At 47.1% G+C, this 14,801-nt stretch overlaps 1 protein-coding gene across 6 annotated transcripts in view; it reads left to right on the plus strand.

Moving 5' to 3' along the window:
* Positions 1-62: 62 nt before the first annotated feature.
* The window catches only part of LOC146235135 (coiled-coil domain-containing protein 148-like), a 29,231-nt gene continuing 14,492 nt past the window's right edge, over positions 63-14,801 (plus strand). For 2 of the 6 annotated variants that reach the window (XM_084688068.1, XM_084688069.1), the window contains exons 1-10: positions 88-134; positions 1,245-1,297; positions 1,459-1,478; positions 1,735-1,856; positions 4,749-4,852; positions 5,891-5,985; positions 6,205-6,350; positions 9,384-9,479; positions 9,796-9,989; positions 13,418-13,556. In XM_084688068.1, coding sequence (XP_084544194.1) covers positions 1,245-1,297; positions 1,459-1,478; positions 1,735-1,856; positions 4,749-4,852; positions 5,891-5,985; positions 6,205-6,350; positions 9,384-9,479; positions 9,796-9,989; positions 13,418-13,556 — 969 coding nt within the window. In that variant the 5' untranslated portion in view covers positions 88-134. Of the gene's footprint in view, positions 135-1,244; positions 1,377-1,458; positions 1,479-1,734; positions 1,857-4,379; positions 4,462-4,748; positions 4,853-5,890; positions 5,986-6,204; positions 6,351-9,383; positions 9,480-9,795; positions 9,990-13,417; positions 13,557-14,801 lie in introns of those variants that run through there. The other 4 variants (XM_084688071.1, XM_084688070.1, XM_084688072.1 and 1 more) reach the window with 4 other exon arrangements.

The following is a 14,801-nucleotide window of genomic DNA, read 5'->3' on the forward strand; positions in this document are numbered from 1 at the left end:
CCTCATTGGATCAGTTTGGCATAGAGGGCGTTCTCATCGTTGAATTGTCCAATCGTAGGGAGAAAATAGTTTCCTTGGTTACAAATTTTGTCAACCAAATACATGAGTGCTGCTGGGTAGGAGACCGTAATAAGGTAGGATACAGTGATTAACGATGGAAATGTTCATCGCCTCGGTTTCTCTTACCGGCATCCCTGCTTTTTATGTTGTCTCCTTTGCCAGCCGTTTGCATTCTATGTTTTAACTTACCAGGATTTGTGGTTATTTGAACCCTAACCCCCCCCCCCCCCACCCTCCGACAGTTCTACTCTGTACAACCCCTGACTGGGTGCTGATGGTAACAGCTGAGCACTCATTCTCCAGTGGTTTTGAAAAGGCGTCTGCCGATTCACATTTCTCAGATCTATGAACTATCAGGCTCTTTCTCTAAACAGGATATTTTATACTATTACTTATATTAACTGGAAAATGGAATTGTTGTAGACAGAATGATCAACTGTATACACTGTGTAGAGGAGTTAAATGAAGATGGGGGGGATCATGGTGGGGCTTCCACACATAATCACATGCATTAAGAAAATTAATTATTTTTCCCGATGGTTCCTGCCTTCATGGTTTCCCATCTCTGCCATGTAAAATTGATTTTCTACATTGAAAGACATTTGATGTTATTCTACTGCTAGGACCTCCATCCATACAAATATAGTCATTTTTTCTCACAGGATAGGCTACTATAGGGATTGGCAAACAGTTGCTTCTATATGTTGATTTGGTTCTATTTTACAAGATGAGTAAAGCCAACCAGGTTGATGACAGTGTTGTTTGAGCTGGTACAAGCTAGCAAACAGACCATTCCCTGAGTAGAGGATTCCCTGAGAGGTGCTGTCTGATCTCACACTGCACCATCTGTCTCTGGGCCCCGCCTGGCGTCAGCCTCGCAAACTTTTGAGAGACTCTGAGAATTCAGAGGTTATTCCCGTTATCTCTAAGACCTTGAATGTTCAATAGAGTACTCTTTCTGTAATAGTAGTTATCTTTATTAGGCTACATTCTTGAATGTAGTCATAAAGTTTTAATCCTTTGAGTTAGCTGATTAAACTACAGAAATACTTTCAAGTGGAGGTGAAGTGTTGACCTTTCAGTCAAACTTCGCTGAGCCATTTCTATTTGTATATATACATGTATTCTTTGCTGAGGATATATAAAATAATAGATTATATTGTGTATTCTCGACTGATCAACAGATGTGCAGCAATGAGTGGAAGAGCCCAGCACACCTTCAGAGCCGAGGATATAGGTGAGCTCTCGTGACCTGTGACATCACTCACTCCAGGCTGAAGGCTTGTGTTTCCTCCCCCGCTGTTAGCACCAGCCTGGTCAGTGATAGTTCACCTGTCTTCTGAATCCACTGCTGAACCACTTTAAACCTGTCTGACATGGATCGTTTGTCTACCACAGCTTCTTCATATTCCCTGTGGGTGAGTGTGTGTATGGGTCTGTTTGTGTTTGTGTATGAGTCTGTGTGTGTATGAGTCTGTGTGTGTGTGTGTGTGTGTGTGTGTGTTTGATCTTCTCTATGATGGAGCTTTCCAGAACTCAGGAGATTCTATTCCTGTAGCAAGATGTTTCTGTAAAACAGATGGAAACCTCTTGAGATCCAGGATGTTAGTGCTCTGTGTGTTTACCAATACACCGAGCTGACTTCCATGTGCTGCCTTGCCTGTATGGGAACAGAAACTGTGACTGTGCAGATGAAGAACGGGCTGCGGTGCTCCAGGTACAAACCAGCTGAATACGACAAACTACAAGCCCTAGTGGAGGCCAAACACCAGGAAACTGCACAGATCGGACAAAAGGTACATTTTGATTTGCTGTCAGCTTTCAATAGGCTTTTCCTGACAATGTTTGTAGTACTGTGAGTGTCAGGGAGGGCTGTATTACCTGGGTGCTATGTGTTTAAACACTGTAAACTGTGCCATGTGTTTGTCTTCATTAAGTGACAGAGTGATGATAGCAAAGCTGAAGTGATAATAGGATACGTCCTCATGACTCCTATAACAGCTGTAGTTGCCAGAGTATCTACTTAACATGCCTTCTGTGAGATGGACTGTTAGTGGTGTTCTTGGTCATTAAGACCACAAACAGGAGAGGTAATTGGATCTGATGAGAGTGTGCCATTGAAGGTTGAATTCTATTGGATGGTTTGTAATTGAAACATAGTGGGTTTGTTTTTGGGAAAATACATTCTCATACCGTAGCATATTTGGCCCAATAAATAATAAGAATTAGGCCCAAGGTGTTCTTGTTTTGATTAATACATTTTTAGTGTGTGCTCTTTAAAGTACTGTAGACACGCATCCATTTGTATGTGGTTGAACTGAGCATTCCTATATGGACGGACACACACACTCACACATACATACACACACACGCACGCACACACACACACACACACACACACACACACACACACACACACACACTCACCATTGTCCATTAAGACATGGGATTGTTTAAAACAACAAAATGTTAAATAACCCTTAAGGGTGCTCCAAAATATCACCTTTGTCAAACTAAATATTTTTTGTTTGAATATTCATAAGGCAGCCAAAGGATCAACCAAAAAGCTGTTTGAAGTTTCCAGCCTCTTCCTCTCTCTCTCTGCCTCTCTCTGCCTGGTAGCAGCGTGAGAAGTTAACCCAGAGGGCAGAAGGGATTAGTCTTGTAGACCTGCAGTGTTTTAATTGGTAAACTGTGGCAGAAGCTTTTTAGTGTCTCATTACTGTTGCCTGTGGCACACTCCAATCCAGCTCTCTGCATGGACCAGATAAGACAGCCTGTCTTAGTGCCCCTCCCTCCTGCTGAAAAGCACGCTTTCTCTGAATCTCCCCACAGAGAGGGGCTAAATGACCATGAATCTCTGCAGGACAGGATCTGATTGGTTCATGTGTAAAGACAGGCGGACTGTCCTGGATAGCCAGGCTGGAATCTAGATTGTCAGGAGGGAGGTGAGTGCACCAGGTCAGCTGAGCAGGTGAAGAGGCCTGGGCCACACAGGATGTTGTCATGCAGGTCTGTCAGGACAGGAAGCAGGATGTTGTCACGCAGGACTGTCAGGACAGGAAGCAGGATGTTGTCACTCAGGTCTGTCAGGACAGGAAGCAAGATGTTGTCATGCAGGACTGTCAGGACAGGAAGCAGGATGTTGTCACTCAGGTCTGTCAGGACAGGAAGCAGGATGTTGTCACGCAGGTCTGTCAGGACAGGAAGCAGGATGTTGTCACTCAGGTCTGTCAGGACAGGAAGCAGGATGTTGTCACTCAGGTCTGTCAGGACAGGAAGCAGGATGTTGTCACGCAGGTCTGTCAGGACAGGAAGCAGGATGTTGTCACTCAGGTCTGTCAGGACAGGAAGCAGGATGTTGTCACGCAGGTCTGTCACGACAGGAAGCAGGATGTTGTCACGCTGGTCTGTCAGGACAGGAAGCAGTGTTTGTGTACAGCCTCACAGGTGTGTGTGTGCTGTGTCTCTAATGCTTCTGTAAAGGTGTGTGTCCTTTGTGCAGTTGATGTGTGTGCACTGCCTGTGCCGTGTGCTGGTGTGTGTGGTGTGTCTATGTCTCTTCAGGTGTGTGTGGTGTGTGCGGTGTGTCTATGTCTCTTCAGGTGTGTGTGGTGTGTGCTGTGTGTCTATGTCTCTTCAGGTGTGTGTGTGTGTCTCTTCAGGTGTGTGTGGTGTGTGTGTGTATAGGTGTGTGTTGTGTGTGTGTACAGGTGTGTCTGTCTTGTGTGTGCAGGAAGGTGTAAGTGCCAGACAATAGGATATCTATTCATCATGACTTCACCATTTACTTTTCTGGACTTGAGAGATTTTTTCAGAGAGCTGCTGCATATTATTCCACAGCAAAGCTGTTCATGTCATATCCAGCTTGACGAGGCTTATGCATACAATAAAACAAGACTTGAAGGGTGGTTTTCATATCCTGTGGGAGATTTTCCAGTACATAATCAATGCTATGTACAGCAGGTGAGAACTGTGATGATCTGAGCCTGTGGCCTATGCACATTTAGAGTGATAGAGAACAATGACATGTTTTCACCAAGAGGGCTATGAAAAAAGGAAAAAGACCAATAAATGAGGGGAGATTAGGACACTAACTCCCTTTCTCTGTTCCCACAGGGAACACGTTTCATGTATGTTATGCGTGTTCCACCTGAATATTTCAATTTGCCCATGTGTATTTTCTTTTCATGCCTTTCCACAGTGGTGACGTTGCGCATGAATTCCCATAGATTACAGGCCTTTCAAAGTCAATATTTCAAAGACAGAATAGCATACACAGACTGAACCAAAGACCTGAATATAAACTGTTTTCCCAGGACACAAATACCTGAATAAAAACAGTTTTCCTAGGACACAAAGACAAGGAAACATAGAACAGAAACTCAGTTTGAATCCACAGTAAGCTAACACAACAACACCCAAACACACTATTTTGGTTCAATCTCTAAACCACATATTATTTTATGAAAAGGCTTACAAGACCAGTTCACAATGCTCCTTAATAACCAGCCCAAACCAAATACTCTGTCCTGTAGTCAATACTGTGATACGTTTGATAACAAGCTCTCCTAATCTGAAGGGAGAGCAGTGTGCTGATTTTGACTGTTCTGTGTGTGTGTGTGTGTGTGTGGTGGTTGTGACTGGTCTGTGTGTCTGTGGTGGTTGCGGCTGGTCTGTTCCTGCAGGTGGTCAGGACCCTCCAGGCTGCCAGGGCAAGCAGGGAGAGCAGCATGGTTCGGCAGCATTGCCAGCTATGGATCAGAGAGAGCACCAGGCTGGCCTGGGCTGGGTGAGGCTGACAACATCACCAACACACACACACACTCACCCTGCATACATGCACCAAGCACACACATGCACACATATGCACAAGTCTGTGTCTGACTGTAAAGCTGATCTGTCTGACTGTAAAGCTGATCTGTCTGACTCTGTAAAGCTGATCTGTCTGACTCTGTAAAGCTGATCTGTCTGACTCTGTAAAGCTGATCTGTCTGACTCTGTAAAGCTGATCTGTCTGACTCTGTAAGGCTGATCTGTCTGACTCTGTAAAGCTGATCTGTCTGACTCTGTAAAGCTGATCTGTCTGACTCTGTAAAGCTGATCTGTCTGACTCTGTAAAGCTGATCTGTCTGACTCTGTAAAGCTGATCTGTCTGACTCTGTAAAGCTGATCTGTCTGACTCTGTAAAGCTGATCTGTCTGACTCTGTAAAGCTGATCTGTCTGACTCTGTAAAGCGGCCCTTCCACCCCTCACTGTGGACAGACTGCTCCGCCTTGTGGAGCTCTGACTCAGGCTGTGCAGGGGGGGATAGAGGACAGCAGGCATAGGGGGTAAAGACAGGCCCACATTGGATCATGAAAGAGAGTAGAGATGGGGGGGGTGGTTGTGCTTACTTTTGACTAGCAGGCTGAGTGGCTGACTGGATGAGTGGCTGACTGGCAGGCTGATTGGCAGGCTGACTGGCAGGCTGATTGGCTGGCTGTCTGGCCTTGCCAGTGCTTGGTGCTGGTGAAGTGAGAAGGGTAGAGGCAGCTCCTGGCTGCTCTGTGGGTAATGACTGTGTCTGAGTAAACCAAGGTTAATGGTGTTCAGAGGCGTGGGCTCCAGTAATAAGCTGCTCTGAGCACTGCCACCGCCACACACAGCAGAGCAGGCGCTCGGAGCGATTGCTCATGAGAGCAGTGCTCACAGAGGAACAGGAAACTTTCCAGCTATCCAGTTTCTATAGTTACAGTCCCATTATATTTTGATGGGAGGACTGGATATAAACACTGGTTGTGTGCAGAGGGAACTGTACTGACGTGTACCTCTCCCCCCCCCCCCCAGAGCAAGGGCAGAAGCGGAGCTGCAGGCCTGTCTGGGAGACAGCAGCTCGACTCACACACCTGACAGAAGCTTCCTCTCTGAGCTGCTGCATTACGGTAAACACTGCCCTCAGTCCTCATAGGAGTGTGTGTGGGGGGGCACATGTGTATGTGTGTTTATGCATGTGTGTGTGTATATGTATGTATATGTATATTAGGGATGGGGGGGGAATCGATTCACATTTGAATCGCGATTCAGTCTTCTAGTGATTCATATCAATTCGCAAATTTCAAACATTTTGTGTGTATGTGTTTGTGTGTGTGTGTGTGTGTTAGAGCTGGTCCTACAGAGAGAGCTTGAGCTGTTCCAGGCAGCCACCGTGGCTCCTGTGTGGCAGCTGAAGGAGGACCTACAGGTCAGGCTGTCAGGAGCCCTGAGACCCCCTGATCACACCTCCAACTGGGAGCAGGTCCTGATACAGGTACCTCCATACCTCCACTGATACAGGTACCTCCATACCTCCACTGATACAGGTACCTCCATACCTCCACTGATACAGGTCCCTCCATACCTCCACTGATACAGGTACCTCCATACCTCCACTGATACAGGTCCCTACTAGATACTAGAGGGGATTAAACAGTGAAGGGATGAAGGGGACAGTACACAGATACACTTCCTCCAAGAGAGTCATATACATCTCAAGATGAACAGCACTAAAGGGCATGTTGGAATGATCCTGCATCTAAATGTAAGCAAACAAAGAATATTGTGTGTGGGTTCAGCCACAATTAACTCACCCTAATGATTCCACTTGCCTACTTGACCTTGTTTATAGCTCCTTCATGACTGTTCCTTTCATTCAAGGTACAGCTCCTGCTGTGAAGCTCAGTAATGCTGTCTCTATAGACGCCATCATAACAGGGCTACCATGCCAATCTCACAGACAGCTAGAAGGATTCTCCTCCCAGAGAGGCCTCTGCCTGCCCACAGTAAAGCACTGTTCCTGGTTGTGTTGTTGTTCAGATAGCTCCCGTCTCCTCTCTTCAATTAATTCTGTCTTTGACTCCAGAGGGAATTTTTCATGCTCGGGAGGGAATGAATGGCGAGCTTAAGGCACAGGGAGCAGGAGGGCTGTGTTTGAAAGCAGAGTGTTGTGGGGGAGGAGCGGTCTGCCTGCCATGTTGTGTTTCCTGTGTGCGAGTCACGCTGGCTCTGGCCATCCTCTCTTTCATCCGGGCCACTCTGCCCCCATCCACCTGCAAGCACAGCCAAGAGCCTTCCCTGCTCTGCTCTCATCTCTCCCTCTCCCTCTCATCTCTCCCTCTCTCCCTCTCTCTCATCTCTCCCTCTCATCTCTCCCTCTTTCTCATCTCTCATCTCTCCCTCTCATCTCTCCCTCTCTCTCTCTCGCTCTCTCATCTCTCCCTTTCCCTCTCTCTCTCTCTCATCTCTCCCTCTCCCTCATCTCTCTCTCTCATCTCTCCCTCTCCCTCTCTCTCTCTCATCTCTCCCTCTCTCTCTCTCATCTCTCCCTCTCTCTCTCTCTCTCTCTCTCATCTCCTTCTCATCTCTCTGTCTCTCTCTTTCACTCAACTATCTCTCTCAACTGGCTCTCTCTTTATCTCCCTTTCTCACTATCCATCTCTCTTTTCCAGTCTCTCCATCTCATCTCTCCCTATCTCAAATATAGTATTTCATACACACACTCCCCCCCCCCCCTCTGGTTGTGAATAACTCACTGTGCCAACAGCCGTGCCTTAGGACTCCTCATAATGACTCTGTGTTAGTTTGTGCATCACATGAATTTGAGTGTTCAGATGGAAGCAGGGGCATGTCTGAATTTAACACTAATGGAGTTTCATAATGACTGATTAAGGAGGTGCTGTCATGAGATCAGGAGGTGCTGTCATGAGATCAGGAGGTTCTGTCATGAGATCAGGAGGTGTTGTCATGAGATCAGGAGGTGCTGTCATGAGATCAGGAGGTTCTGTCATGAGATCAGGAGGTGTTGTCATGAGATCAGGAGGTGCTGTTATGTGATCAGGAGGTGCTGTTATGTGATCAGGAGGTGCTGTCATGAGATCAGGAGGTGCTGTTATGTGATCAGGAGGTGTTGTCATGAGATCAGGAGGTGTTGTCATGAGATCAGGAGGTTCTGCTCTTTTTCTTCTTGGGATGAGCCTATTAAAAAAACCTTCCTCTCAGCAGAGGTGGAACTGGACTGATTCCTCCTCCTAACCCACCAACCTCTCAGATGATAGATTAGTATCCAGTGAGCTGGGGAGCTGCTGTTAGCTGTTATCCAGTGAGCTGAGGAGGTGCTGTTAGCTGTTATCCAGTGAACTGAGGAGGTGCTGTTAGCTGTTATCCAGTGAGCTGGGGAGCTGCTGTTAGCTGTTATCCAGTGAGCTGGGGAGCTGCTGTTAGCTGTTATCCAGTGAGCTGAGGAGGTGCTGTTTGCTGTTATCCAGTGAGCTGGGGAGGTGCTGTTAGCTGTTATCCAGTGAGCTGCACATCATTTAACAGCAGCCTGTTTCAGCGATTGGATCACAGTTTTACAGAGAAGAAACGCAGGGGGTTTTAGGGTTTTAGTCAACAGACCTGTACTGTGTGTTCCACTGACATTCTGCTGCTGGGAGAACCTTCATTATGGTAGCGTCCTCTTCTGAACACAACAAGAATCAGAAGACACAGTGTAATGTACAGTTAGTAGTATCAAATCTGATTCATGCTGCAGACACTTTTACACTGAGCACAGGAGACGATCCTGGATCAGAAGTGCAGAGTTCTATCAGTGTTCCTCAGGTCAGAGTCAGTCTGTGTTGACCATCCTCAGAGCACAGTACTGGATCCTGAGGTCAGTCAGTCTGTGTTGACCATGCTCAGAGCACAGTACTGGATCCTGAGGTCAGTCAGTCTGTGTTGACCATGCTCAGAGCACAGTACTGGATCCTGAGGTCAGTCAGTCTGTGTTGACCATGCTCAGAGCACAGTACTGGATCCTGAGGTCAGTCAGTCTGTGTTGACCATGCTCAGAGCACAGTACTGGATCCTGAGGTCAGAGTCAGTCTGTGTTGACCATGCTCAGAGCACAGTACTGGATCCTGAGGTCAGAGTCAGTCTGTGTTGACCATGCTCAGAGCACAGTACTGGATCCTGAGGTCAGTCAGTCTGTGTTGACCATGCTCAGAGCACAGTACTGGATCCTGAGGTCAGTCAGTCTGTGTTGACCATGCTCAGAGCACAGTACTGGATCCTGAGGTCAGAGTCAGTCTGTGTTGACCATGCTCAGAGCACAGTACTGGATCCTGAGGTCAGAGTCAGTCTGTGTTGACCATGCTCAGAGCACAGTACTGGAACCACATCTCAGCTGTTGTCAGTGTCATGTCTTAGATGGTGTGGAGGATGTTGATGATGCTGTTGATGAAGAGGAGCATGTTTAGCGCTGTGGTAGGCCACAGCACATGGAGCTGAGGATTGTGCTAAATGTGACTCTGGTTTGGACCCCCAGGTGAACCTAGTGAAAAAGCAGCAGGACAGCATCATGGAGAAGCTGAGTTCAGAGTACCGCGCTGTGGAGGACGAGGTTGCTTCCCTGCATCTGCAGGTGTGTCATCTTCTCCCGGTCTGCCCACACACTTACACTTACATTTGACATTTGATTCATTTAGCAGATGCGTTTACAGTATCCAGCGTGACGTACTCTAGGTCTCTCTCTAGGTCTGCCCTCGTCCTTATCAAGGTCTGCCCTCACATTTCTCTAGATCGGCTAAATCACTTCTCATAGGCCCATGTGACAGTGTTCATCATGTTAAATCTCACTGGCTCACATTTAGTGGTGTCCAAAACAAAACCAAGGGGATTGGTGAAGGTGAAGTGGTAACTTGTTCCCTCTGTGAGTGTCCTGTCCCTCCCCATGGCAGGAGTGTGTGAGCAGGCCTGCAGGCAGCCAGCCAGGCAGCCTGGCTGAGCTGGGTCTGGTCCCTGAGGAGGTGCTGGGTGCAGAGGACATCTTCCCTGAGCTGAGAGACTCCCTGGTCCACGCCTTCCTCACCCTGGGGGAGAGGTACCGCTGCAGGCTGCAGGCTGTGCAGGACAGGCTCCAGGGACTGGACAGGTACTGTGGGGACTACACTTCCCTCCTATTCCCCAGGGTGCTTCCCATGCTTTGCTATTCTTAAGGGTGGCCATAGTTGTAGTTATTTATGTAGTTTATGTTCCTGTAGAGTGGAGGCTGGAGAAGCTTGAGCCTAAAGCTTGGTTCACACTACTTACTTTATGCAAATAAAATGTTTTTTTGTTTTCCATTAGTTTTGGAACACTGACCGAATAAACCCTGTCCTGCGAAACAGAATCTCTTCAGCCAGACACTGAGCTGCTGTGGCTATTGTAGTTGTCATAGTAACGAGACCCTGCACGGGTATTGTTTGTCGAGAAGTGATGTCATCAAACAAAACTAGATTGTGTAGAGAGGGATGAAGAAAGTGCTTGGCATCAAACTAAATGGATTTGATCATTCAGACAACTGTCACAGCAAGAAACCTAATGTCTGATTCTGAACCATCCGATGCAGATAAAGGTAGCCACTCTTAAAACAGACAGATCAGAGAGTGAGCGAAAGATGGAGAGAGAGACAGACAGAGGTGGAGAGAGAGATGGGAAGAGAGAGGAAGAGAAAAACATAGATGGAAAGAGAGAGAAAGATAGATGGAGAGATAGGGAGAGAAAGACAGAGGGATGGAGAGGGAAAGGAATGGAGAGACAGAGGGATGGAGAGAGGGAGGGAGAACTAGCAGGTTAGATAGCCGTAAGACTCCAGTACAGCTCTAACTCACCATGGGGTTGATTACATCAGTGTTCCTGCTCAACTGATCTCTTGATGTTCATCTCTGTTGATGCTGAACACTGCTAATATTAGGCCTTCCCTCTTAATAGCTACATTCAGTATATATACAGTATTTATAGTAGTGTGTATATATACTATATATATAGTAGAGGTGGGCATATTTAAAAAAAAATCTAGATTAATCTCACTGTAATCTTGGAATTAATCTAGATTAAAATGGCTCATTTGAATTCCGGCGAACGCATTCAGAATATTTGTGCTACCCAAATAATGACTAAAAGTAAGTCTTTGAGAACGGGTTTCTCAAGCCAGGTGAGCAAGGATATTAGTTAGCTTGGCTGATAGAGATGTGCTGACGGCCTTGCCTCGGTTACACTCAAACATCGTAGTTTGACGACAACTCTTCCCCTGCGCTACATCGGTGCTTGGCCCGGCATCGTCCGCATTAGCTAAGGGATGCTTTGCGTTTAGGTGGAATTTGAGACTAGAAGAACTCGTACAGTAAAATAATTACTTAGTCTTGTCGAGGTTTCCATTGGGAAGCTTCTTAAAAATAAATGTTCCTTGAAGCAAACCCGGCGGCTTCATAGCTGTATCCATGCTAGCACGTTACATTTGCTGTGGATTTCATTCACAATGCGTACACACAGGTTCGAAGACTAGTTCTCGACCCCTACATTGCAAATCGGCTGGGTATACATCCGCGCTAAAATATCAAGGTGAAAGTCATCATAGCTTGCGTAGTATAGACCCAGCTCCCCACCCAACTTTGAGAATAGATTAACGCGAATATTTTTGTATCGCCCGATACGAGTCTCACGTTAACAGTGCGTGTCCACTGCAGCGACGCGAATCGCTTGCCATCGCTTGCCTTCCCACAGTTCACCACGCTCGGGGGCGTTTCAAACAGATTAATGTAGAATGTAGTTCTCTAAAGTCACTGTTGTAGTTGTCATGGCCAAGTGTGCAGACTTGGGTTTACGTAGTTGCAACATCGATCAAAATACAACTTGTTTACAAAATATAAAACTGTTTAATACTGTAGACATACACGTTGACATATGTAAAAAAAACGTTTTACTCTATATTCCTCAATCTCTGCTAATCTGCCGATATGATAGGGAGTTTCAGCCCGGCTAGCTAACTAGTTAGGACAGAACGAAGTTACGTAATGTGACTAAACTGAATTTGAAAGTACAAGCACCCACAACTTCGGCAAACCTTGCGCCATGCATCGTTTTTTTGTATTAACATCTCTGTACGAATACAGATATGTATCGTACAGGACTGGGTAAGCAGCCACACAAACAATTAGTTTCTCCTCCAGTTTGAAACCTAGAAAGCTAGAAATGTTTACCATGGTTTCTACGTTACGAGAAACAAGAAAACACTCCGATTGGCCATCGCTAGCGAAAATCGCTCCTCATTAGCATAAAGTTGAGAAAATCTCAACTCGAATCGCTTGAATCGCGTCGCTACCCACAATGCACCACGCAAGCGATTCGCCTGACTCCATAGAAAATGAATGGAAAACTTGTTGTCGCTCGCATCGCGTCGCTGCAGTGGACACGCACTGTAACGCAGCACGTAAAGGCCGATTTATACTTCTGCGTTTTTACGCACACGCACACGAGGAACGCCCCCTCCGTCAAAAAATGGCCTCTGCGTGTCCACGCATAGCCCTCGCAGAGCTCTGCATGCGCCTTCTGATTTTCCTGACTGTCCGTCTGTCGGTGCGTCTTTTTACGGATACCCCTTGGCTATGATTGGTCCATATTAAGAACCGTTTGCGTCAGGGGTGGGGGCGGGGTTGCCGTGACCAACAAGAGAACAGAATCCTTTGACCGCCATTGTTGTAAGTTTTTACAACTCTTATTTCAGCTAAACAGTACATGTAAATCAGCATCTGAATTAAAATGTGACGAGAAATGGGCAGTGTAGTTGCTGAAAATGTGCTTATTTTATTGATGAAATGGTTCATTTGTTCATCTGCTCTGACCTTTCCATAACCTAGCTAGCATCGCAGTGCAGCGTCATCTACTGTTCTGGCGGTGAATTGTTTTCAACACGCAGAGCCAACGGAGTAGTATAAATTCAACCAGTCCGTCCGACTCCGTGCGTGCGTCTGTCCGGTAACGGAGACGCAGAAGTATAAATCGGCCTTTAGCGCCGATAACGGCCCCCCACTAATATATAGTGTAAGCTGACATGGTCTGGAATGAGCTATGCTGACTGGCAGGAGACAGGTTAACTAGGGTGACCAGACGTCCTCTTTTACCCGGACATGTCCTCTTTTCGAGACCTAAAAAATGTGTTCGTCAGGCATTCCCAAATCGTCCGGGTTCGTGCCTCGTTATACTTCTCTGGGTCTTTCACCAACTATTTTGCCCTCACAAATTTTGGAAAGGGTATCTCCCTTACGTTCCACCTTCTTGCGTTAACTCTGACTGTAGAGAGAACTGTTATTTTGATCAGATAGTGTGGCATGCAAAACACGACCAGCTCCCCCCCACCCCCCGACGAGACAAAGTGTCCTCTTTTTCAAAAACTCAAATCTGGTCACTTTAGGTGAACCTGTATGATGTTGTGTCTAGCTGTGCTGTGCTGTGCTGCAGGTGAACCTGGATGATGTTGTGTCTAGCTGTGCTGTGCTGTGCTGTGCTGCAGGTGAACCTGGATGATGTTGTGTGCTGCTGCAGGTTTGGAGGCTGGAGTGCTGAGGAACACCTGCTGTTCCAGGTGACTGTGGAGCAGTATCCTGCAGACCTGCCCAGACGTAGAGCTCTTTACATGGACATGCTGCACAGAGTCCTCCCTCACCGCTCCACACACCAGCTGGTCAGTGCACTCTGGAAACCTGTGTGTGTTTGTGTTTTCAGTGTGTACACAGTGTTTACGTTCTGGATGTAAATTGGACACACACACACAAACACCTACACACAGACACACACAGACACACACACACACCTACACACACACACACACACACACACACACACACACATACACACACACACACACACACACACACAAACACCTACACACAGACACACACACACACCTACACACACACACACACACACACACACACACACAGACCACACACACACACACACCTACACACACACACACACACCTACACACACACCTACACACACACCTACACACACACACACACACACACACAGACCAGACACACACACACACACAGACACACACACAGACCACACACACACACACACAAACACACAGACCACACACACACACACCTACACACACACACACAGACCACACACCTACACACACACACAGACCACACACACACACACACACACACACACACACACACAGACCACACACACACACAAACACACACACAGACACCCTAGCCCCAGCAGAGCTGCATATCAGACAGAGCCACTGGATCCAGTAGTACAATGATGTGCTCGACGAGTTGCGCAATGTGCCATGTCATCTTCCGTGGACATCCCTCTCTCTCTCTCCCTCCCTCCCTCCGTTACCATGACAACCGCCGTGTGGCACCCACATGCCTGTGCCTCCCAGACTGCGAGCCCTGTCCTCTGTTCCAGCTGGGTGCCACTCAGGAGCCGTGCCGCCGCGCCGTGCCGCCGCGCCGTGCGGCCGCGCTCAGAGAGCAGAGCTGGGGGAGAGGGGAGGCTCATTCAAGTATTTGTCATAATTACAATGGCTGAATGATTTTTTTCTCATCCATTTTTATAAAACACAATTAGCAAAATCCCATCGTGAAACACTAAATTGCTTTTTAAATTTTGACCAAAGTTATTTCTGCCATTATTATGTTCTGTATTTGTAATTAGATGGCTGGGTGATACAGCTCATGTTTGTGTTTGTCCTCCACCGTGATGCTACTGTGCCACACCAGAACAGGCTTCACCATGAACACTAATGAATCCTGTGTGTTTGGACAGCATGGTACCTGTCATGATCCTGGATGCCCGGGGGGGACAGGTGAACCTAAATGCAACACTCAGATGCTGATGTGACATGAACCAGGTTTACTGCAGACACAGAGGGTGATGATGGGGAGGTCTGTAGGTTACT

The sequence above is a fragment of the Hypomesus nipponensis genome, chromosome 23 (genome assembly GCF_054491055.1).
Source record: "Hypomesus nipponensis isolate SF chromosome 23, ASM5449105v1, whole genome shotgun sequence".
In the NCBI taxonomy this organism is placed as follows: domain Eukaryota; kingdom Metazoa; phylum Chordata; class Actinopteri; order Osmeriformes; family Osmeridae; genus Hypomesus; species Hypomesus nipponensis.